This window comes from Pollachius pollachius, assembly GCF_949987615.1.
Source record: "Pollachius pollachius genome assembly, chromosome: 12".
Taxonomy (NCBI): domain Eukaryota; kingdom Metazoa; phylum Chordata; class Actinopteri; order Gadiformes; family Gadidae; genus Pollachius; species Pollachius pollachius.
The window spans coordinates 5203541-5229582 of NC_136945.1; the positions used below are offsets into that span (position 1 = coordinate 5203541).

The 26042-nt window shown below is 45.1% G+C and overlaps 2 protein-coding genes across 7 annotated transcripts; one reads left to right on the forward strand and one right to left on the reverse strand.

Annotated features, from left to right (window-relative positions):
- Nucleotides 1-767: 767 nt before the first annotated feature.
- LOC307084146 (blue-sensitive opsin-like) lies at nt 768-2761 on the reverse strand (the record flags this gene model as incomplete). Its single annotated transcript, XM_079748387.1, has 5 exons — nt 768-872; nt 1012-1251; nt 1660-1825; nt 2083-2251; nt 2383-2761. The coding sequence occupies 5 exons, from the start codon at nt 2759-2761 to the stop codon at nt 768-770; spliced, it is 1059 nt and encodes a 352-aa protein (XP_079604513.1).
- Nucleotides 2762-7180: 4419 nt separating this feature from the next.
- hcfc1a (host cell factor C1a) lies at nt 7181-26003 on the forward strand. Of its 6 annotated transcripts, none has more exons than XM_079748359.1 (28): nt 7181-7313; nt 8433-8618; nt 9168-9316; nt 9874-10034; nt 10186-10394; nt 11966-12050; nt 12617-12723; nt 13066-13245; nt 13441-13683; nt 15223-15371; nt 15464-15643; nt 15996-16220; nt 16481-16585; nt 16691-16904; nt 17025-17176; nt 17568-17715; nt 19062-19282; nt 19527-20397; nt 20645-20796; nt 21105-21239; nt 21838-22063; nt 22295-22570; nt 22672-22778; nt 22962-23096; nt 23183-23368; nt 23769-24066; nt 24295-24358; nt 24464-26003. In XM_079748359.1, the coding sequence occupies exons 2-28, from the start codon at nt 8438-8440 to the stop codon at nt 24501-24503; spliced, it is 5199 nt and encodes a 1732-aa protein (XP_079604485.1). In that variant the 5' UTR covers nt 7181-7313; nt 8433-8437; the 3' UTR covers nt 24504-26003. The 6 variants fall into 6 exon arrangements, with proteins under 6 accessions (XP_079604485.1, XP_079604490.1, XP_079604488.1 ...); XM_079748364.1 differs by having other exon boundaries at nt 19062-19192; XM_079748362.1 differs by having other exon boundaries at nt 17040-17176.
- Nucleotides 26004-26042: the final 39 nt, after the last annotated feature.

Sequence of the window (26042 nt, forward strand, 5' to 3'; positions counted from 1 at the left end):
ACTGATGTTTCCTCACGTGTATACAAACGTCCCACATTGGCATTACCCTCCAATGGACTCACTGTTAGGGTACATAAGTGCAATGGAAGAGCAGGGGAGAAAGGGATGATCTCATTAAGAAAGAGATAATCCCTGTATTTGCTTCTGATAATCTATAAATCCTACTGTAAAACCTGCTAATCCCAGGTATTTACCTTCCTTTAATCTAACCTCTGTATGCTTTTAAACTCAGCATGTTGTTCTTGGATTTTTGCCTTTCCTTATACTTCAGAGCAGCCTCTTTCTACAATACACCCATATTTTAAAGTGCTGCAACTTTATAATGTGTTTATTCTCTGACACACACACACACACCATGCACACACCACACACACACACAACACACACACACACCCACACACACACACACACAAACACACACACACACACACACACACACACACACACACACACACACACACACACACACACACATACAAACACACACACACACACACACGCACACACCAACACATCCACACACACTTATATGTCCGTAATATCTGCGATGTAAAGTAAATTATTCACCACCAAATACTGCATGCATTACTTTAATTGAATGTATTACTTTTTTATATAGTTTTTTTAATCTTGCAGAGTTCATTCTTTCATATTATTTCACACATGTTTGTATTTTTAACATGACGAAACACTCACATATTCATTACACATTATTTACAGTTCATAAAACGTCAGCTATGATGGGGAAATGGCAGGTCGATCTGTTTCTACGCTGGTCCAACTTTAGAGACTTCAGTCACTGATTGGCTAGACGATGACTCCTCATCATCACCTCCACCCATTCCCAACATCTTCATCATGCATGAACGAAACTGGAAGAAGGAAAAAACAACAGTTACTCACACTTAAATCCTACACATTAATGAGACATCATCTTATCATCATAAAATGAGTTTCATGGCTGTAAATCACTAAACGAATCATGGAATGTGCCTGTCCTAACAAACAGACCTGCTTGTTGAGGAGGACATAGATGAAGGGGTTGTAGACTGCGGAGGCCTTGGAGAAGCAGGAGGGAATGGTGGCCAACCTCAGGTCGAAGGTCTGACCACGGTTGTTCACGACCCACAAGGAAAAGGTGGCGTAGGGCAACCAGCACACCAGGAACCCGATCACCATGATCACCACCATCCTGGTGACCTCTCTCTCTGCCTTCTGGGTGGAGACCGAGTCCGCCTGAGCCTTTACTGCCTGTGGGGACGGAGAACCATGTTTAAATCCCTGAAGCAGTTTTTCTCAACCTTGCCTGAGAACCAATCTTCAGGTGTCTGCGACCTACAACTGCTTACAATTGTTGGCCTCTGCTTCGCCCCTGATTTTTTTTAAGCTAACCATCATCTGCCAATAGTTTCATGGCACTACCACACTAGCGACTAACAAGTCACCGATGTCCCGTGATCCTTTACATCTGACAACCCCACATGGAATCTCAAACCCAAGGTTGGAAAACACTGCCTCAAAGCATTTTACACCCCATTAGGAAGCAATATTTGTTAGCTTTGTGACTTAATTAGATACTGAATACTACCATGTAGGAAATCTGTAAAAAAAAAAAAAAAAAAAGAAGCTCATCCAACCTCTACCCAAATTTCTACTTACTATTTTGAGTGTGTAGAGCAACTGGCTGTAGCAGAAGAGAATGGTGGCTAAGGGGACGGCGAAGCAGAAGCCGAAGAGGAACATCACGTAGGACTCGTTGTTGTATTTGTTGTTGGTTGTGTACCAGTCTGGCCCACAAGAGCACTGCAGGCCCTCCGGAATGTATCTGCACAAGCAATACACATGGCGTGAAAAACACAATATTCACAACACGTTTATGTATTTGTGTCGTCCATGGAAATGACACATTGGAGAGGATAGGGATGATGAAAGGGGCTTGTTTTTTTCCAAAAACTTCACAGTAGAGATATTCAACTTATAGAAATGCACAGATGTTTTGGTGGCGCTGTGTGTCTGTCCAAGTATGCATGATTATAAAATACAAAATAAATCAGCTGGTATACTTGTAAAGGTGTGGCTTACCTACTCCAACCAACCAATGGGGGCCCAGATGCAATCAAAGCAAAGACCCACGTGAACGCACAGCAGACCAGCGCATGATCCGGCTTGAAGATAAAGCTACCCAGGGGTTTGCATATCACCAGCCATCTTTCAAAGGCCACCACTGCCAGGGACCATAGGCTCACCATACCTTGAGGGACACAGAGAGTCAATTTGAAAAAAAATACATGTTGACTTGACATTAGTAAATCCATTGGTTGACTTGATGCTTTCACCAAGCAAAATGAGTGCACAACAAATATGAATCAGATGTTAACATACCAGCAAGAGTCACCATGAATCCTTCGATTTTGCATGCTGTAGGTCCGAAAATAAAGTATCTGTTACAGAAGCTGCAGAATGCTGTGAAGGAGCCAACCACAGAGACCAGGAGGTTGGCTACAGCCAGGTTCACCAGGATGTAGTTAAGATGGGAGCGGAGCTTCTTGTACTGGATGGTACATGCGATGGTGAGGACGTTGATGCCGGTGCCGACAATGAACACAAACAACATGAACGCTGCCAATCCATAGAAGGTGGCAGTGTCCCCCAAGTGGTCCTGAGGGACCAGGAAGGGACTGAGCGATGTAATGTTGTTGGTATCCAGCGGGACTGGGATCCAAAAGTCCTCTGGAAGCTCCATATTGGGCTGGGATCGCATATTTACCTGTGTATTGGTCCCAGTCTACACTGAAATATCTTAAATTAGAATTAACCTATTCACGTATCCCTGCTATTGCTTCTTGCTCTCAAATGTATCAACTAGTAAAGTCCACACAGTCTGATGATAAAAACAACAGGAGAATGAATGGCTGGATGTTTGCACCTTGCTGTCTGGCTACAATGTCTTTGTGAAGAGGTACATGAAGAGTTTTATAGTGGCCTGGGAAAGACAACTTATTCCACTTATCTAGTTTATTAAAGTAATTGGGTTAAGCAATAGCACATCTACCTAAATGATTGATCGATTAAACTGTATTCCAACAACAGCTAAGCCATCCAGAGCTTCTAACGGTATTCTGGAAGCAGTATTTTCTAAACACACAGGCCTTAAATCAATTACCTACACTAGGACCCAAATTTGTGAGCCAAACATTTGCTAAGATGTTGGATGCTCTGGGGCTCAGACGGCAATTGCAATGGATGCTTTTATTATATGAAGGGAAATGTAGGGAAAATTTGTAGTGTACTTACATTTGTTTGTGGTAAACATTGTTTATTTTGAACAAACTGTGAATTCACTATGAAACACAGGATACTTGTATATGATTTGAATGTGTTTTTCTATGTTATTCAACAATTATTTTGTTTCAAGATTACAAGTGAAAGACATAGATCATATAGTCATAGTTCTATAAGGAACGACATAGTTCCTTTCTGTTGCTTTGTGGTTTGGTAATACTCATTTCATAAAAAGAGTATATGCTTGTTTTCATGCATACTGACCAAAACACCAAGGCCTCTTTCTACAGATGACCTTAGCACTTAATCCCAGGTTGAGGAGATTTATCCAATGTGCTTAGGGAAGTTCTCTTCCTGCTGATCTGTTTCCAATACTGTTAAAGCGGCTGATCCAAAGGACTTAAACCCATTTTAATCCCAACTGCCAGCTAAATTGAGGCTTGGCATGCGTCTTCTTTAAACCTCTCTCTGGAGAAAGCTTTACCTGTCTAGCAGGTGTCCAGTGTCTCAGTATGGAAACTCACTGCTAGAAATATAATATGTATAGCAATTAACTTTGTATGAAAACATGTTTTATCAAGCAGCCAAAGAGGGTTGAGCAGATTGTCTACAACAGAGGTTGCTAGTTAACCGGTACTTGCGGACGCCTGGTTGACAAGGCTGTTATGGACTGCCCCTTTTATCTACCAAGGCACGGGTAGTAGACTAAACGAGTGAAGATACTACACATTGATCATTGCTGGTGCATAAACACATAGGCCTAAATGAAACACCTGCCTACCTACCCAATGTTAATACTGGCGCCTACACCTGTGTTCTCCATGCTATAACCAATGTTAATGTCTGTGAAAGGGATCCATAGTGAAAGGTGGATTTTCTTCCCTCCTTTAGTCTAAAACCCATGCCATGGTACATGGAAGCAGACCCATAATCAGTGTTATGGGCACCACCATGTTTTTCCTACAGTGAGGCCTCTATGAAAAGGCTCTATCACATGCCTTCTGTTGTAAGTTAACCTACTGACATTTTGGTATTGATGTGTGCATTGATCTGTGCCTTTGGATAATATAGGGCTTGTACATCGTGACTTTGCATTGCAATGACTGCTTCCATTTCGGAAGTTTAACAGAGTAGGAATGTCATTGGCATTAGGCTTATGGTCATTTGGTCATGTTCAGTAATTATATGTCATTTTGTCATTTAGAAATGATTGTCATTATGGGAGACATTGGTGTGTTTGAAACTGCCACAGTGTTGCTCATGAGAGACATGGCCTAACAAAGATTTGATTACCCTAGGTAATGGTGTAATAACATTTACTTTGGATTTTATATAAATACAACTCTCAGAGGAATCACAAAACAGCCCCGTTTCGCCAACAGAAAACACCATGGTGCATTCTGTTCTGGAAGCCCTATTATCAGTCCCTCTCAATGTTGATTTTCTGTGGGACTAAATCGTATCAACTAACATTAAATTAACACCCAACAAGCAAATTAAGTTAAAGCTAAAGATTAACTGACTATTTTTTTCATTATTAAGATTATATTCTCTTCTCCAATAGTAGATTTGTAATAATTAATTACAACACAAATATCACTGGCAACTAACATGGCTCCAGTTGGTTTCTCAAACCATTATTTTGCACTCTACTACAAAGCACTAGAACTGTTAACATAACCAGAATCTTTACCCTGCTGTTGGACTACTGTTTACTGACTGTTGGCGATATGAAAAGGGTCCATTCTACATTTTATGAGTGTAAGTCACATTAATTACGTGACAGCACTTTATATTTGTTACTCATTTTAAGTCACCCAAACATTTTAGCATTCTGATATATTAAATGTATTTTGCACTTCATATTATGTTTTACCAAATACAATATCTCATTTCAGATCAGCTAAAATGTATATAATGATAGCGTATAATGAATGTCCTTTTCTTATGACCGGGTCTAAGATAGACCATGCCGGTGGAAAATTCCTCAGCCATCTGCTGCCCAGTTCGCATGTGAAGTGCATGGCGGCCCCTTTGAGTACTCTCAGGTCCTTCCTGAAGGAACTTTATGAAGCCACGGGACAGAAGGCCGTATCTATACGTATAAGTTATTGCAAATGGCTTACACCAGTTCATCTTTACAGTCCTATACTTACTTCTCAGTAGGTCAAAGTATTAAGTCATTTTTACCATTTATCCTTAATGTAATATCTGTATGGTTGAGCCTTTGATTAAAACTCAAAATACTCAATACGTCCAGTCGATGGGGTGTAGTAAAAAGTGTAATATTTGCTGCAGTATAAAGACCCTACATTATTATTAAAGACGCTTAATCAATAGTCACGTAATATAAAGGACTGGGAGCAATACGTGTTGTGCCCAGGTTAATGAGGCGCAGCCCTTTTTATTTTTGAGAAAATGACAGACACCTGTATGTATGTATGTGTGTGTGCGTGTGTGTGTGTGTGTGTGTGTGTGTGTGTGTGTGTGTGTGTGTGTGTGTGTGTTAGTGTGTGTGTGTGTGTGTGTGTGTGCGTGCGTGCGTGTGTGCGTGTGTGTGTGTACATAGTCTACCCATTTAAACATTGCTCCATCAATATAGGTTGCTCTGTGCTCTATATCTGTGAAAAATGAATTTTCATTTTGAGACTGTTTGATTTGTGAATAACTGGAAACTCCAATCAATTACCCAATTTACTGAACTTATTGAAATCCCAAGTCTCAGTGTCAGCCCTTGTTCGGGTAAATCCCTCCGTGTGACCAAGCTCAGAAATTCCATTGTACACGTTCTCAACTGTAGAATCCAAACTGGATCCTGGATCATGTGCACCAGCGACATCTTGCGGATGGTTAGTGTCTTACCACAATACGATCAAATCAAACTGTTTGCAGATATGTAGATAGGTATATATATTGATTAACTGAGTGATTTTATGTTATCTAAAACTGAAACTTTTTGGCACTTAAGCTTAATGTCACCGTACTAGTACCATACCAAACGCTGTTGTTGTTTTCCATTATTCTTTAGTCATGTGTGTATGCCTACATTGAAAATGGAATTGGAAACTGGAGATTCGCTCAATACGTAAAAGCATATTTGGCCAACAAAACTGATTCTGATACAGATTACCTTTTTCGTTTATGTAGGCCTATTTCTGTAAAACAAATTGAATAAAATAAAGGCAGTGCAAGTTTCCAAACGACTTAAGGCAAGCATGGCTATGATAAGTAGCACTGCATAGAAACAGGCCTACATATTACAAAAACAAACAAAAAAAAAACATTAGGTGACAACCACATGCTATATAATACTGATAATACTATAAGCCTACGTCACACAAACATATCAAAAATAATCTTTGCCTTGATAAAAAAAGAAACTGAGGAGCATTAATGGTTCAATTTGGGCAACTCCTGTCTTCCTGTCCGCGATTACATCAAATCTGATCAAAAAAATATTATATATATTTAATTATGTACCGTTAGCTGGTGGGCGTGGCTATGGTCCTCGACTTTAGTGGTAAATGCAACTTTATACAAAAGAGGCTAGTTATTTGATGGTTATGTGAAAGTTAAACAAATATCCATTGGTTACCTCAATCTAACATTTGATAGTGCCTAAAATATTACAATACAGCGTGTTCTTAACGCATCCCGCCATCTTTCATAAAGGACAATTTAATGTATTAGGCAACTTATGCGCAATATGCCCAGTACTGTATATTATTTCCCAATATTAGTTGTGTTGCAAGTCAATCGCTTGAATATGAAAATACTTTATTCAGGGAATCACCCAAAATTGTTTTAAAATAATATTTTTTTTAAAAGGTTTCCAAGTCTGCGTTTGTCGCCATGTTTACTTTTGGTGACGCCAAACCTCTTCCATTTTCCTCCGCCTCTGGTTGTCAAGAAGATGGCAGCTTCCAGGAAGGCATGAGAGGGAATACTTCTTCGCAAATCGAATGAATTTGGAATATTGGTTCGAGATAAGACCATCTACTTGTACTTTTGCAATAAGTGAATTGAAATACGTAAGTAAAACTCTTGGGTTAATGCGCATTTTCCAGTTGTTATGTTTTGTTATGGCAAGCCGCCCGGCCATTTTTCTTCCTGAGCGTAGAAGTAGGCCGAGTGTTGAAAAGATGGCTGCTTCCAGAGGCGGCATGAAACATAAAAACACCCTCTGTATGCAGTCAAACTCTGCCTAACTATTCGCTCGTGTGAGGATTGCAGTTGTATGTATGTCGAGCACACAATGCATGTCCAACTACAATTACACATAATTGCATTTCATTGTATAAGGCGCCGACTCTTTGACAGATGCTAGCCTTGTTAGCATGGCTAAATGGGTTGACCGACTAGCGGCTAGTGCTAACGAAATGTAGCTAGGCAGCTTATCTGGAATTGAGGCAAATGTGCGCGATTTGTCAGTTTATTGAGAATATGTTCGACACGAAATGTGGTGTAAAGCTATGTGTTGATCTATTGCTGTACTGTTTTTACCTAATGCGCTTTGTTAATTGTAAATAATTGTTGAAATTGTATGAACAAAATGCTAAGCGCTTTAGCTACAATATGGCGTCTCCCACAGAAGCATGAAAATTGCCGTCTCTTGTGTACGGTTATAGTTTCATGAGTGTGAATGGATTGGGATACATAAATGCTTGTGAAGTTGTAAGATGTGTACTGGTCTGTTGAATAAATTAGAATATATGTGTTCGGTATCGCTTCATATGGGTACTTGGCGTGTAACGTTAGAAGTCTTTTCAATCGCTTCCGCCATTTTTCCGACTGGCTGTAGCGGAGGTTTGTTTGGTTGCAAGATGGCTGCTTCCATGGGTTGTGTTCACTAGTGTCGACCACTCGTTGGTGTATTGGGCCCAAGTTTGAACCTGTATTGGACTACTGTTTACTGATTGGAAAATGCCAATGTCTCTACAGTTCTTTAATATCCGGAACGAATAGGGAAGGTGCTGTGTTGTTTTTTTAACGAGTTCAGTACAGAAAGATTGTTCAATCCTAACCGGCATGGCCACAATGTAGTTGGCTTAACGTTAATAAGAATCGGACTTTAGACTGTTTATTTGGATCTTCTGAATGGGTTTTGTGGCATTTTCTTTTTGGATAAAAGGCTTATTTCCATTTCGTAGGAGACATGTCTAATCCTGGGACCACAGGGTCGGTTCTCCAGCCGCGGTGGAAGCGGGTTCTAGGATGGTCTGGGCCGGTGCCTCGGCCCAGGCACGGACACAGAGCTGTGGCTATAAAGGAGCTTATGGTCGTCTTTGGAGGTGGAAATGAAGGAATTGTCGACGAATTGCATGTCTACAACACTGGTAATACTTTTTATTCCCCTTATTTGTGTTTTATTTTAAGTAAATGGTTATGGGAGGAGGTAAACAACTGTGTGTTATTCAGTGTTGACATTGTTTTGAATCTTTTTTGCTATTTTGATACATTGTATTTATAAGCCATTCATTGAACTGTTTACACATTGGCACTATTAGAATGATTGATGAATTGCAGCATAATAGAAATGCACCCAAACAGGCCACGCTTTATGCTGCGGTTTTAGGTAAATTAGTGCCATCTGGTGGATATAGTTATTACTGCCCGTTAAAAATGGCGCGCTAAAATAAAATGGATGACGCTATTTGCGTCAACGACTTATGGCTTTCGTTTTAACAAACAAATCTACATTCAGGTGACATGTCTAATATTATATTAATGCATATGCGTATGTGCCATTTTCACTTCAATACAAAACAACTAATTAGCTAAATGTAAATTAATGTCATTTGTTTTTTAATCAGCCATTGTTGTACGTAGGGTATAAACTTGCTGATGTGTTTCATGTATTAAAAATATCCCCTGTTGTTCTCTAGCTACAAACCAGTGGTTTATCCCAGCCGTCCGTGGTGATATTCCTCCTGGCTGTGCTGCCTATGGGTTTGTTTGTGATGGCACAAGGTTGCTGGTATTTGGTGGTATGGTTGAGTATGGAAAATACAGCAACGACCTCTATGAACTACAGGTAAACGGCCTCTTTATTTTGTTAAAACATTTTCCTAAATAAATTAGAATAGGTGTAATGCTATATTTTCATACATATGCATGCATACATACATGCATACAATACAACCAAAACTAAGGGAAATGCAATACTTTTTGTTATGTTTGCAGGACTAATAATCATTGAAACATTTTCACAAAGCATTTGTTATCTGCTTTTAATTGCATGAATTATTTTTTTTTGGAAATAAATACTTTTGAGATATTTTATTGTTTTGCTGGTGACCACACTAAAAAATAGTTCATTTTTGGAATGCTAGTTAGTTAGAACTCTAGTTCTAAAGGACAGAACTAGCGTTCTGTCCCTTTTAGGCATATTTGGTTTTTATTTTAAATGTTATAATACGTTTTTTTTACTTGTTGCTAATTTAATTATTTGCATCTGAGTATATTGAGCGTTTTAGCATGGTTACTTTTTTAATCTGTGTATATATATATAGTTTCATTCATATTGGTTCCAGTAATTGTTGTTATGGTGTAATTTTTTTTAAACTTATTTTGGATGTTATTGTCTCAAAGGCCAGCCGATGGGAATGGAAGAAGTTGAAAGCAAAGAACCCTAAAAATGGGCCACCTCCATGTCCACGTCTTGGTCACAGTTTCTCCCTGGTTGGCAACAAATGCTACCTGTTTGGTGGACTGGCCAATGACAGCGAGGATCCTAAGAACAACATTCCCAGGTACTAAGGATTCTGCACCTGCGAAGCTTTTCCAACTTTTGTCCCGATAAGCTATTGTTCCTGACTTGGTGATGACTCTAACAACCAAAAGTATTTGGTTTAAAAGGCAAAGGGGTCACTTATCTCTGTTATTGTGGTCATGTTCCTTTAGATACCTGAACGATCTGTACACCCTGGAGCTCCGTGCGGGCTCCAGCGTGGTGGGATGGGACATCCCGATCACCTATGGAGTGCTTCCACCACCACGTGAGAGCCACACGGCTGTGGTCTACACAGACAAGACCAGCAGGAAGTCTCGTCTCATCATCTACGGCGGAATGAGTGGCTGTCGCCTAGGAGACTTGTGGACACTGGATATTGGTGAGGTTACACTCAGTGTCTTTGTTTCTTTGTGCTTGTTCTACACAGGGAGGTGCCGCCCCTGGTATTTAATATTGGCCCAATGCTGAAAGAAGGGACTACCTATAGGCAAAACAACTTGAGAGCCTACAGTCTTACAGGAGAAAAAAAGTGAAAGGCGCTGAACAACTAAACTTCCATAAGAGATGGCAGGGAGCTGCAGGAATCAAAGCAATGGTTTTTTTAAATTTTATGTTCATCACCAAAACAACAGCATGTTCAACATGACATTTACAACAGCATGCCAACATGACCTTAACAGCATGTCCCACGTCAGCATAACCCCTTGTTCAAAATCACCTTAACATCTGTTTGTTCAGCATCACTTTAACAATGTTATGTTCAACGTCACAAACACTATTCAGAATCGGCAAAATACTAAGTTTACTATATAATAATACTATGACCAACATCACAATCTGTTCAACATCACCACAATACGGTTTTCAACTTCACAACAATACTATTTTCAGCCTCACAACAATGCTATGTCCACCGTCAGAACAATGCTATGTCCAGCCTCACAACGTTACTATGTTTGACCTCAGAACAGTACTATGTTCAACCTCACAACAATACTATGTTGGGAAAAAACATATTCATCACAGCCACAATATTATGTTTAACGCCTCAAATTTTGCTTAAACTAGCATAATAGGAATGCTAAGAATCTGCTTGAAGAGCATTGTCAAGGGCTTTTCGTAGGTTGCGTCGGATTCTGCAGAACATGTAGAGCCAGGTATCTGAGGAAGCAAACAAAGACTTGAGTTGTAAATAATTCCTCCTCGAAGTTAATTGGAGGAGGCTAAAGCGTGGCCTGGGCCGTAGGCTGATAGTACTGCAATGTGTGCGGGTGCAGATCCGGAACACCATCAAGGATCTGAACATGAAGCTGGCTGCTCCCCGGAGCCAGTGAGGTGACTCGAAGCTCAACAACATGCACTGGTAGTCCAGCCATTGAAGCGCTGTGGTAGTCACGCTCTGAGATGAGGGACGAGATGAGGAGCTAAGCTGAGGGCTGTGATGGAAGAATATGTACTTCCTGATATACTGAGAGAATCTGCAAAATCGCAAATGCAATATGTTGAAGCAAAGTTAGCTGGTCTTCAATCATTATCAAGATTTTTTTCGAAGACGTTGAGTGGCGCTGAACAGTTAATATTGACTGCCTTGATGGGAAACATCAGTTGTCTTAATCTGCTTCCGTGCTATGTAGCACGTTGGGATCCAGGCAGTGCATTGTGTGAAATTGTAAATGTTTCGAATACTTCAGGTTATGTCTTAAGTACCCACGTTGGATAAATACCAATCATTATCTTCCTTTATTATCCAAACAGACAGAAAACGGATCATCTTGCTTGGTCTGATAATATTCTGCTCCGTACAGCTACATAATGTACAAAACGATTACCCAAATGGGCCGGGGGTGCACGCACACCACAATGCTGTGCTGTACAGGGCCTTCCTAAATCTGCTCCCCACAATGCAATGCCTCTCTGTGAGTCTAAATATTTAGTTTTCTTCTTCTGCAGAAACCCTGACCTGGAACAAGCCGTCAGTAAATGGCACAGCTCCGCTTCCCAGGAGTCTTCACTCAGCCACCACCATCACCAACAAGTAAGCACTCGACAATCAAGAGCCTTTTCTGTGCAGAAAAGGCCATCACTTACCTTCTGCTTTTACTTTATTCGTCCGGTTGACAAAAAATAAATTGAAGCCATAAAAGTTAACACTTTCTTTAAAATTAATGGTACCATCATACAGAGGTCCCTGTATTATATTATCCTGCAGTCAATATGCATCAACCATGCTCTTTTCTGCCATACTCGTTAATAAAAAATTAGGGTTATGAATAATGGGTTCATATTGTATTGAGACTTCATCATCTTTTTGTAATATCATATAGTGAGGTCCCTGTCCCCCCCGTAATGCCTCCATGCCTTTGTCTCATTTGATCATTAGTTTGATTGAAGACTAACAATGGCAATACTGTATTGAGGAACATTTTACCCGGAGATATATTAAATTTCACTTTTTTCTGACCATGGTAATGATAAGGCATCCCTTATTTTACTGCACAAAATATTTGTTGCGGCCTGGGCCATAAGTGCCGCCATGGGTTACAGCGTGAGAAAGTTTGGCTACCCCTGATTTCACATGGTGTCACCCCCTTCCCCCTGCAGGATGTATGTGTTTGGCGGCTGGGTTCCTCTGGTGATGGATGACGTCAAGGTGGCCACACATGAGAAGGAATGGAAGTGCACTAACACACTCGCCTGCCTGAACCTAGGTTTGTTGTTGTAACCCGTTGTTGGAATCTCTATTATTACATCGTAGCCTAAGGATACACTCATAGTGACGCTAGTGTATCACTAGTGTTTGACTCTCAGCCCAAAAGGTCCCGGTTTGTAGTTAAATGTTGGCAGTCTACCTGAAGGCATCATTGAGCAAGCTGCCCAACATGGCTCAAAAATGACAATAATTTGCTTTGGATAAAAGTAAATAAATTGTAGCTTGTGCTTACAATGTAAATGGCATTTAGGGGAAGGTATTCTATAAGTTCATAACTTCGTGAAATTGAGTTATCCAGAGTTTGGTATGAATCTTTCCTCTATCTTCTTGTTGTCTGCAGACTCTATGTGTTGGGAAACGGTGTTGATGGATACGCTGGAAGACAACATCCCACGAGCGCGCGCTGGTCACTGCTCTGTAGCCATCAACTCCAGACTATATGTGTGGAGTGGACGCGATGGCTACCGCAAGGCGTGGAACAACCAGGTCTGCTGCAAAGACCTCTGGTACCTGGAGACGGGTAGGTTTACAGCACACATACAAAAGCGCTCTTTTAAACCATGTTGGAAAAGGCCCTTTAAACCTTTATGTATTCAAAAGCATATCCTGGGGTAGTATTGTGTTTTCACAGATTGATTGGCTACCGATGTAATATAAGGATCGTGTGACACTTTTTCTACACTTTTGCTTACCTTTGACCTCCTGTGTACCTCAGAGCGGCCGCACGCACCAGCCAGGGTTCAGTTAGTTCGTGCCAACACCAACTCGCTCGAGGTGAGCTGGGGCGCCGTCTCAACGGCTGACACCTACCTGCTCCAGCTGCAGAAGTACGACATCCCAGCAGCCACCGCTGCCACGTCTCCTGCCCTGACTGCCACCCCCTCACTGCCAGGCCACGCCCCCAAGAGCCCTGCCCCAGCCGCCACCGCCCTCTCCGCTCAGAGTCACCCACAGACAGGTACAAGGTTGGGTCTTCATGGGGTCCTCTCCCTTTTATCGTTGTCTCTGCGTCAGGAAGCTCCACCAGATCCAATATGTGTACATATTGTACACAGGTGGATGTGAGCTTTGACTCCAGAATGTCAATGGATGACACCCCCTGCTAGACGGGGTGTCTTTGACTTGTAATGTTTCTGGTCAACCACAAAGTGAAACCAGTGACAGCATGAATGAGTAAGACGAGCTAAGTCATGAGGGCCGTTATAAACTATATTTATGGCTTCCCTGAAATGACATGTTCCCTGTAGAGCCGGATGTCGGGCGGTGATAAACGCAGCAGGGACTGGGGAGGAGTTTGATGTTAGACCGCCCAGTGATCTACTCTGTACTGTTTGGTCTTAGACCGCCCAGTGATGTACTCTGTACTGTTTGGTCTTAGACCGCCCAGTGATGTACTCTGTACTGTTTGGTCTTAGACCGCCCAGTGATGTACTCTGTACTGTTTGGTCTTAGACCGCCCGGTGATGTACTCTGTACTGTTTGGTCTTAGACCGCCCGGTGATGTACTCTGTACTGTTTGGTCTTAGACCGCCCAGTGATGTACTCTGTACTGTTTGGTCTTAGACCGCCCAGTGATGTACTCTGTACTGTTTGGTCTTAGACCGCCCAGTGATGTACTCTGTACTGTTTGGTCTTAGACCGCCCAGTGATGTACTCTGTACTGTTTGGTCTTAGACCGCCCGGTGATGTACTCTGTACTGTTTGGTCTTAGACCGCCCGGTGATGTACTCTGTACTGTTTGGTCTTAGACCGCCCGGTGATGTACTCTGTACTGTTTGGTCTTAGACCGCCCGGTGATGTACTCTGTACTGTTTGGTCTTAGACCGCCCGGTGATGTACTGTTTGGTCTTAGACCGCCCAGTGATGTACTCTGTACTGTTTGGTCTTAGACCGCCCGGTGATGTACTCTGTACTGTTTGGTCTTAGACCGCCCGGTGATGTACTCTGTACTGTTTGGTCTTAGACCGCCCGGTGATGTACTCTGTACTGTTTGGTCTTAGACCGCCCGGTGATGTACTCTGTACTGTTTGGTCTTAGACCGCCCAGTGATGTACTCTGTACTGTTTGGTCTTAGACCGCCCAGTGATCTACTCTGTACTGTTTGGTCTTAGACCGCCCAGTGATGTACTCTGTACTGTTTGGTCTTAGACCGCCCAGTGATGTACTCTGTACTGTTTGGTCTTAGACCGCCCAGTGATGTACTCTGTACTGTTTGATGTTAGACCGCCCAGTGATCTACTCTGTACTGTTTGGTCTTAGACCGCCCAGTGATCTACTCTGTACTGTTTGATCTTAGACCACCCAGTGATCTACTCTGTACTGTTTGATCTTAGTCCACCCAGTGATCTACTCTGTACTGTTTGATCTTAGACCACCCAGTGAGCTACTCTGTACTGTTTGTGCAGGAAGCTTTAGGCTGCCTGCACACTTCTAAGAGGAAACTAGGCATCTGTTCTTTGTTCCACATCGTATTTAGGTGTCTATGGTTCGTTTACAGCTATATTGAAGGTTGCAGCTCCCCAGTCTGCAACGGGTACGTCTATCGTCACCGTCCGTCCCAACCAGATGGGGAAGTCCCCCGTCACTGTGACATCACTTCCTCCCGGGGTTCGCATGGTAGTGCCGGCCCAGAACACGCAGGGATCGGTACGTGAACCAGAGTACAGCCATTAATGGTTAAGCAGTAACATGAAAATGTCAACGGGCGCTTTCATTCATGCTTTTTATCTGTTGAACAGCCAATCGGCAGCAGCCCTCAGATGAGTGGCATGGCAGCTCTGGCTGCAGCAGCGGCAGCTACACAGAAGATTCCGCCCTCCTCCGGCACTGTCCTCAATGTACCCGCTGGGGCAACCATCCTCAAAACGATGGCGGTCTCCCCCGGCACCACCACCGTCAAAATGTCCTCTCCACTCATGGTACATATTTCTAAACGTGTTCATGTTGGGACATGTGAATGAGTAGGCTTTTGTTAAACCTTTGCATTACCATGGTCATTTATTCATGCAAGATGGTGAAATTCACAGCAGCACTCTTCAGAATAAGAATACATTTGAAATTTGGCATAAATTAACAGGATTGTTGTTCGACATTGATTGTTAGCTTACTTGTCAGTTTGTTTTATCGCTTTTAATGTATTAATCCTCAAGAGGGACTCAAACTGTAAAACGTGATTTGAGCATGAATGCAATACACGCGTGAAGTGTGGGATACATTCTTGATGGGTAATAGTGATTGGAATATACGACTCTAAATGAAATGTTGTTGCAGGTGAGTAACCCGGCCACCCGTATGCTGAAGACTGCAGCTGCCCAGGTGGGGTCCGCCACTGGGTCCTCTCCCAACACGCCCACCAGGCCCATCATCACCGTGCACAAGTCAGGCACAGTAACAGTAGCCCAGCAAGCCCAGGTGGTCACCACTGTGGTGGGAGGAGTCACCAAGACCATCACCCTGGTCAAAAGCCCTCTCACCATGGGCAGCGGAGGCACGCTGGTGAGTCTGGTTCACTCTGTCTGTGGCACGGTATTTCACCAATCATGTTCCGAGTCAAAGTCCCTGTTAAGTGCAAGTCAGCTCAACTCACTTGAGTTCAATGAGCAAACCTAGTTCATTTGCCTGGCTTTCAGTCACCCCCGAACTGAGCTTCCAGCTGTTTCCCCAAAGTCTCGTAGGACTTTTGACGAGAGTCCCTTGTCTGTTTAATGTTACTGTGTCTCCCTCTGTTAAATGAGCTTGTGTTTCTCTTGGGGCAGCAGATCTCCAACCTTGGCAAGATGATGTCGGTAGTACAAACCAAGCCAGGGCAGGCGTCTATTGGGGGCCAGTCTTCGACAAACCCTCTCACGCAGCTCATACAGGTAAGCTATCTACGTTAGTAAAGGAATATACAGGAGGTAGTTTAAACCAGCCGCTTTCCATGCAGACTGTACGATAACCCTTCTCCCTTGTGTCTCCACCAACAGACAAAGGGTGGTCTTCCAGCTGGAACCATCCTGAAACTGGTGACCTCCGCGGATGGCAAGCCAACCACCATCATCACCACCTCCCAAGCAGGGGGTGGCGGCAACAAGCCACACATTTTGAACATCAGTGGCATGTCCCCCAGCAACAAGCAGGGCACCACCATCATCAAGACCATCCCCGTCTCGGCCATCATGACCCAGTCTGGAGCCACAGGTCTGGGCCCACTACTATACATTTTATTGTCTCCATCCATTAATATTTTACTGTCTTTTGAGGAACCTGAATTGAATGAAATGTTTGTTGTAATTAAAGTCCAATGTTGCTCACACACAGTTAATCGCTATGCAGGTGTCACAAGCAGTTCAGGCATGAAGACCCCTATTACGATCCTAACCACAAAGATGATGACCTCTGGCACCCCTGGCAAAATCATCACCGCTGTGCCTAAACTTGGCGGTGCCTCTGGCCAACAGGGACTCACACAGGTAATGTTATCATGTTTCCTTCATGTTCTAATATTTTAATCGGTCGGTTGTATCAGGCTGGTTTTTGCAGTGATCCTGTTGTCCACTTTGAAATGTAGTTCCTCTTGTAATATTGTGCTGTGTTTATTTTATGTTTGTTTTATGGCACTTTTTTGTATTTTTGTTTGCCTTGATTGTTCTACGCTGCACTTGTATGCCTTTTTAGGACAAAAGTTACTGCTGTGTATAAATGTATAGCTTTCTCTATTCCATTGAGAATATTTTTCTATTCATAAATCTGAAATTCTTCATTTTGGTTCGTTAGGTCTGTGTAGATGGGCTTGAGTGGTTAGTTTGTGCAGTGGTAACCTGGGTAGTGGCTGGCACCTCATCCCTGGCTGTGTGTCTGCAGGTGGTCCTGAAGGGAGCTCCTGGACAGCCCGGGACCTACCTCCGCACCGTTCCCATGGGCAGCATGGGGGGAGTTCGACTCGTCACGCCCGTCTCTGTATCCACTGTCAAGCCTAATGTTACCACCTTGGTTGTCAAGGGAACAACCGGTAAGCATACCTTATTTCCTCAAGGAATTGAAATAAAGTATCACTGGATGTGATCTGACTTTGTAAAACATGTAATGTTTTATCATAGTAATTGTAAAAAGTTTACAGTTTACAATTTGCTTTGTTTATATATAGCAGAGATGTGGACTCGAGTCACATGACTTGGACTGGAGTCAGACTCGAGTCATGATTTGGTGACTTCAGACTCGACTTGACACAATGACACATGACTTGCGACTCAACTTAGACTTGACTGGTAATGACTGAGACTTGACTCGGACTTTGCCTCTTTGACTTGTAGTGACTCGACATGTCTTGAGTCAAAAACATTTATTGTTTTAGATATCTAACCTATTTCCCACCTAGAGGGCTAGACACCCAAGACGCATTCACTTCCGTGAAGATGAAAAAAAAACAGCGAGCGAAGACAAATCTACACTTCAATAATATCAAAACGAAATTTCGATATCGTTTATGCTTTATTCAGAATAACAGTTTTAGTTTCATATCAGCTGCGTTTTGAGTTCGTCCCATTGAAGCCGTCTGGCCAGCCTCTGACAATTAAGACATCGTAACTAAATCATTGTTCAACCATTTACCTTCGTTCAAAAAATATAACAAATCTACACACTCGTATCTTCAATAATATCTAAACTGAATTTCGATATCATTTATGCTTTCTTCAGAATCACAGTTTAAGTTTCATATTGGCTTTGTTTCAGTTGGTCTCATTGATTTACGTTGACGCTGGAGGTGAGGACGTTCAGCAGTGTTGCCAGATTGGGCTTTTTCTTTTACAGAGCTATTGGCCTACGTTTTGAGGACGTTCAGGCAGTGTTGCCAGATTGGGTGGTTTTCCCACCCTGTTGGGCTACTTTTAACAACATAAGATTTCGGCGCATGCACATATCATAACACATTTGAAGACAGAAACAATGAACATATTATAACTGTATTGATAAGAAATGACTGTACATTAGAGTCATATGTTGAAATTATGATCAATAGCCTAATAATGACATTATTAAGTAAAAATACATGGTGACTTGTTCAAGACTTGAAAAAGTTTGGGACTTGGACTCGACTTGGCTTTGGTGTGACTTTGACTTGGACTCGACTTGCCTTTCCCCTTCTTGACTTGGGACTCGACTCGGACTTGACTGCTAAGACTTGGGACTTGCCAAACAGTGACTTTATCCCATCTCTGATATATAGCATTCATATTGCATAGAATTCTGAGCCTTAATTCTCCTAATACATTTTCCTACATTGCATGTCTGTAGTTTCTGTAAACCTTGATGGGCGTTTCACTTCCTCTTAATGACACCGTCTGTCATGCGCTGCAGGAGTCACCACTCTGGGGACAGTCACAGGCACAGTGTCCACCAGCCTGGCAGGGGGCAGTGTTGCTACTGCCAATGCCTCTCTGGGCACCCCAATCACCACCCTGGGCACCATCGCAACCCTGTCCAGTCAGGTGATTAATCCCACCTCCATCACTGTGTCTGCAGCCCAGACCAACCTGACCTCTGTGTCCTCGCTTCCCTCCTCTGCAATCCCTGTGCAGGTATGCAGCCCTTGCAGGCCTCGATCTGCACCTCTCCAGGCCATAGGGCACTAGACCTGTTAGTTTAGTATTGGAGACGGGCAGTGAATGCGGTGTGGAAGTGATAGATATTTTGTTTAAAATGACATGCATTGAAGTGTATAGCTCGCCATCTAGTTGTAAAGAAACGATGAATGCTTCATTCAAATTTAAAAGTTTGTCATGGTGTTAGAATCTGCTCAGACTCTTCTCTTTACCACTGTAGAACCAGCCTACCCAGGTGACCCTCATCACCACACCCAGCGGTGTAGAGGCCCAGCCAGTGCAGGACCTCCCAGTCTCAATCCTGGCTTCGCCCACCTCAGAACAGCCCAGTTCCACTGAGGCCGCCAGCGCCGGGGAGGGCTCCGGTACCGTTACCCTGGTGTGCTCCAACCCCCCGTGTGAGACCCACGAGACGGGCACCACCAACACGGCCACCACCGCCTCCTCCACCATGGGTGCGGGCCAGGTGTGCTCCAACCCCCCGTGTGAGACCCACGAGACGGGCACGACCAACACGGCCACCACCGCCTCCTCCAGCATGGGGACGCTGCGCATGTGCTCCAACCCGCCCAGCGAGACCCAAAAGACGGAGGTTACCAACACGGCCACCACCGCCACCTCTTCTTGCGCGGGCGGGGCTCCGAAGATCTGCACCAACCCACCGTGCGAGACCCACGAGACGGGCACCACCAACACCTCCACCCAGGCCGCGTCCAGCATGGGCAACACACAGAAAAGCACCGACTCTGGCACGGCACAGAGGGTCTGCTCCAACCCGCCGTGCGAGACCCACGAGACGGGCACCACCAACACCTCCACCCAGGCCGCTTCCAGCATGGGGGGCGGCCAGACCAGCACAGACTCCGGGACGGCGCAGAGAGTCTGCTCCAACCCCCCCTGTGAAACCCACGAGACGGGCACCACCAACACCCCGTCCACGGCGACCTCCACCATGGGGGGTGACCAGACCAGCACAGGCTCCGGCACAGTCCAGAGGGTCTGTTCCAACCCCCCCTGTGAGACCCACGAGACGGGGACCACCAACACCGCCACCACTGCCAGCTGCAACATGGAGACGGGCGAGGGTGCAGGTACTGCTTCTCCTTATGGATTAGCAGCGCGTGACCATGTGACTCATGGTGGCTTTATAGTCTTGAAGACGTTTTGGCTCTGCCTCCAAGTGGATGTTGGGGTGATGTTATGTCTGTCCTATTAAAAAAATAAAATAAAATAGGCCCATTGTAAATAGATTCCTGGAAGTCAAAACCTCAAAAAGCTGTAAGCCCAAAGTTGATCTGATGAGCTGGTGTGTATAAGACCTCTGAATCGTGTTTCCAGCCCAGCAGACAGAGGAGGGTGCAGATGGGGCCGGCGGTTCAGAGGCCGCCTCCACCACCGCAGCAGCCGGGTCCAGCCCGCCCAGCGCCTCCCAAGGCCGGGCGGTCACCACTGTCACCCAGGCCACGCCAGCCCCTGGGCCTTCTGTACCTGTAAGAGCACCGCCACACCGACAAGTATTACTAGTGGCCATCATGTCAGAGGCACCCACAGGAAGCATTGACAGTCACAGTGCTGTAGAGGTGTGAAAAAATCTGTGTGGGCATTGCCAGGGAAGCCTTATGACCACAACACGCACACAAGTTTCAGTTCCCTCTTCCTCTTAATCTGGAATATGAAGTCCTGACAAAGCACATGTGGCCTCAATCCAGCAGAATTGAAAACAAGCCTGTTGCGTTCCCCCGTTATGGCGACGGGCCAGTACTGAGTTCTTCTGTTGCCTTTGTCTCCATTTCTCTAGTCCATCTCATCGATCACAGAGGGGGCCAGTTCAGCCAGCGGGGCCACGGAGGAGCCCATGCAGACGGACGAGGCCCCGGCTGCCGAGGCTGCCCCAGCGGAGGAGGCCCCTACAGCCATGGAGGCCCAGGCACAGGTTAGAGCAACGTGTGCTGCATGAAGACCCAGTGACCCCAGCGTGAACCCTGTCTAAGGGCTGTTAGATGATACTGCAGCGTTTCATATCAATGTACACAGACTGTATATAAACACCCAAACATCAGTCATAGTTATAAATGCCATAATAGGAATTTGGTAAAAAAAAATTGATATTTACTTATGGGATGTTTTTGGTATGGTTCATTTGTTGAAAAAGCTGTATTGGTGGAAGGCAAGCTGTCGCTATTAAATGTAGTGGTGTGCTAAATGAGTGTTGTGCTAAGCCATTCCACTTGTTGGGGGTACACCCTCAATCCAGGACATTTGTATAACCCAACTAGTTCCCATCTTTACACATGCACACAAGAAGGTTGAGCAAGAACCTTAATAATCCAAAATAATCTAAATGCCAATACGATGAAAATATTCAATCAAGTATCATCCAAGTGAAGCGACGTGCAATGATGAACCTAGAGACAACTTATTCATGAGCAGTAACGGGTGGGGCGTCTCGCCGGTGAAACAACAAGACTACACTTGCCGTGTCTCCAGCCTGGCTGAATGTGACTCAAGTGGTCTGTGCTGCCCCTCTGCAGGGAGAGGCCACGGCAGCAGCCTCCGCCCCCTCCACCACCACGCTGAACCTCCCCGCCGAGCTCATGTCCGAGGGCCAGGGGGCCACGCTCATGGTGACCGGCCTCTCTGACGAGGAGCTGGCCGTCACCGCCGCCGCAGAGGCAGCCGCCCAGGCCGCCGCAACGGAGGAGGCCCAGGCCCTGGCCATCCAGGCTGTGCTGCAGGCCGCCCAGCAGGCCGTCATGAGTGAGTTATACATTGGCTATGTGTGCTCTCACTCACTCACTCTCGGTCTCTTACTCAATCACACAACAGAGGGTACTGCTAAAACAATAATGGCTTACTGTACCCGATGCAGGCCTTTAACCCATGTAAACCTCCATGGCGCTAAGCGAACCCCAACAGGCATACGAAATGCCACAGTCTTGACAGTGTTCAGTGTCTTGATGGGTCCTCTTCTTCTTTTACGCCTCCCAGACGAGAGCGACTCGAGCGGCGACCGGCAGCAGCAGGCCGGCATTCCCATCGTGTTGACCCAGCAGGATCTGGTGGCACTGGTCCAGCAGCAACAGCAGCTGCAAGAGGCCCAGGCCGCCGCCCAGCAGGCCAGCGTGGACGCCAGCCTGCCCACCGAGGGCCTGGCCCCTGCAGACAGCCTCAACGACCCCTCGGTGGAGAGCAACGGCCACAACGAGATGGCCGCCAGCGTCACCACCGCCGTGGCGTCCCTGCTACCGCGCACCACCGCCGAGGGTAAGCTCCGAGGTGTTCAGACCAGGGCTGTGTACACGTTGGGGGTGTTTTCACCACGGGACCAAGCTGACCTGCTTCGTGTCGTTGTTTACTCCCTCCAGCGCTGGCCCCGTCGAGCACGTTCGCGCCCGTCGTGGCCGTGGCCAGCCCGGCCAAGCTGCAGGCCGCAGCCGCCCTGACCGAGGTGGCCAATGGCATCGAAGGAGGGGTGAGGCACCCCAGACATTGATACCCTCTTTGAGCTTGGTTTTAAATGAGATGATTACCTAAATATTTAACGGCCGATCCACGATAACTTTCCAGGACTTGAGTACTTCCGCTTTTCTGTCATTATACAAAACAAAAACAATTGGAATCCATTCTGACCCCCCCCTGTTTTGTTCCTCAACAGAAGCAGAATCCCCAGCCCACACCAGTGAAGACTGTGTTAAAGAAGGAGAACCAGTGGTTTGATGTGGGCATCGTCAAGGTCACCAACATGGTGGTCACACACTTTTTCATGCCATCCGACGACTCGCAAGGAGATGTGAGTATCCAGGGCTCCTGTATGCACAGGTTTCCATTTCATATGTCCAGCCTCCCTAAATGCCTCCCTATCTATCCGGTGTGCAGGATGACTCGGGTGTAATGCCAGACTACGGCCAGATGAAGAAGATGGAGCTGCAGCCAGGCACCGCCTACAAGTTCCGGGTGGCCGGGATCAACGCGTGCGGCCGTGGATCCTTCTCCGAGATCTCTGCGTTCAAGACCTGTCTACCAGGGTTCCCTGGGGCTCCTTGCGCCATCAAAATCAGCAAGGTGAGTGGAGCGGGGGCCGTGGAAGCTCTCCCCTTTTGGTCGGAGTGATAACTCACTGCAGTACTGCCCACACGAGTCACTCTCTCCATGAGTCTCCCTCTCCATGTTGAATCTCCCCCCCTCATGATCTGCGTAGTCTTTAAAAGTCCTTGCTATTGGTTATACTTAATGCTTTGCATACTAAAATACTATTCAAGTAGAAAATATAGTTAAACTTGACTGGTTTGTTATATATTTTATCAATATAACAGGTTATTAGCCATGTATAATAAATGTATATAACAGGGTTAGCCTCAATTGAAAGATTTCTAGTTGAGATGCTAACACTAGGGACCAGGCTGAACAGACCCTCTTAGCGGTGGGGTTTGCGTTCTTACACTCCTGTGTTCCTGCTCTGCAGAGCCCAGACGGCGCCCACCTGACCTGGGAGCCCCCATCGGTGACGTCGGGGAAGATCATCGAGTACTCTGTGTACCTGGCCATCCAGAGCAACCAGACCGCCGAGGCCAAGACCTCCACCCCGGCCCAGCTGGCCTTCATGCGTGTGTACTGCGGCCCCAGCCCCTCCTGCCTGGTGCAGTCGTCCAGCCTCTCGAATGCACACATCGACTACACCACCAAGCCAGCCATCATCTTCCGCATCGCCGCCCGGAACGAGAAGGGCTACGGCCCCGCCACTCAAGTCCGATGGCTCCAAGGTGAGTCCGCGGCACCAGGACATGCTGAGCCCCATTAGACTAGGATCACATGTCACTTTGTGTCACTTCTCTAAATGGAATGTCTGAAGGTCGAGGGCTGAAGGAGTATGAAACTATGTCCCAGTCCTTCTCAGGCACTCTTTCTGTCCATCACTGGCTGTTTTATGACCTTGTTGCGAGCGACAGTATGACGTAACCATGTCTACACGGTTTCTTTTGTAATTCTAGAATCCGGCAAAGACGCAGCCTCGGCGAAACCCGCCCCCAAAAGACCAGGCACCTCGCCCGATACGTAAGTACCTCTCCCGTCACCCATCAGGGCGAGACAACGTTGTTTTGTGTGGAAACTGCTGAACCATATGCAATACTTACCGTTTTTTTCGTGTGCCCTCTGCAGTAAGGCTACTGGTCCAAAGAAAGCGAGGACGGATCAGTGAGACTGCCCAGAGAGCCTGACCCCACCCTGCCTCCCTCCCTCCTTTCCTCCCACCCACTTAACCACAACCCCAGTCTTTAGCCCCCTTCTCCACTCACTGTCTTTACCCAGAAGCCCTCCACCACCACCTCATCCTCCTCCTACCCCCACCCCCCCATCTCTCATCCTCAAGTGTGACTCGAGTCCAGCTCCCCGAGAACAGAACAACTTTATGAAGCCCAGATGACAGTCACTCTGAGACCTCTGTAGATAATACCCTTCTCTTTTTCTCTGTTGGTTATACCTTTTTTCTGTGTGTATTTTTAAGAGCGACACAAAGTTAGAAGCACATTAGCGCTATTTCAGTCCAATATGCCATCTTTTGTTTTTGCTAGTTTCAGTAGTTCAGCTGTAGAGATGCAAGTACAGCTTCCGCCAACCCGGGAGCTCACCTACGCATATCCTTACTTTGGTTTTGTTCTTTTTTTCATTTTTTTTTTTCTTGAATATCTCGGGATTTGGGAGGGTGGGCAGGGGGTTGTTAAAAAAAACTACATAAAATGATGTACAGTGCTGGAAATGCAGTGGCATAAGTTAAGATGCGGGGGGAACGGAGAGGAAAAATAATCAGTTTGGAAACAAATAAAGCACTTGTCCTCACAGAGAGAGGACATCCTTCTTCTTTTTTGTGCTCATACAAAATTTGCTTCAAGAATCCGATCTGTACAGACATACTGGATTCCAATTTCCTGGTATTGTCATCACTGTGCGCTTTCCCCCAAGATGATGACTGGAGACGGGTGAGACACACAGTGGACAAACGACGAAGGAAGAGATTTGTAGAGTGACATAGACTTGCTAGGACTGAGACTTGCAGCACACACACAACTTGCAAAATCTTCCCAAAAAAGTTAGCAAGCAATGATGCAGAAGATCTTTTGTGTAGTTTATTTTTGTATTTTTTAAGCTTTTTTGTTTTGTTCTACCTGTGTGTATGTCTAGTGTGCATTTTAAAAACAAAAACATAATTTTTTTTTTTAACTGTTGTTCATCCCCATAGTACGTGTTTGTGGGAAGAGGGTTGGCTGCGTTGCGCTGGCCACTGTATTTTTAAATATGAATTTGGTTGGTTGTACGTTCTTGTTGTAACCGAAGGTATAAAAGCGAGGCAAGACTGTTGTATTCCAGCTAGGATGCAGAGCTCACGGGACTGAAGGGAGCTTGGAACCAGACCCCGTGGAGGTCCTCACTTTGTTGCTTTCCTTTTTACTACAACTTGCTCAATACTTGTACGTCTTTTGTTTTTGCCAAACATCAAGAAGCTAAGGAGTATAATAAGGAATATATTATCTGCCCGGCCCCCCTACATCTTTAAATGCCCAAGTCAATTGTCTTATGCTTTTATGCTATTAAACGTGGTGTCCTACCCTTTACTTTTTTAGAATGACAAATTCTATTAGACTCATCTTGTTGATCCTGTATGTGAACTCCATTTAATAAATTTAATTTTTTTTTTCTTCTACGGCTCTATTCCAGATTGCTGGCAGTGTGCAAGCTCGTG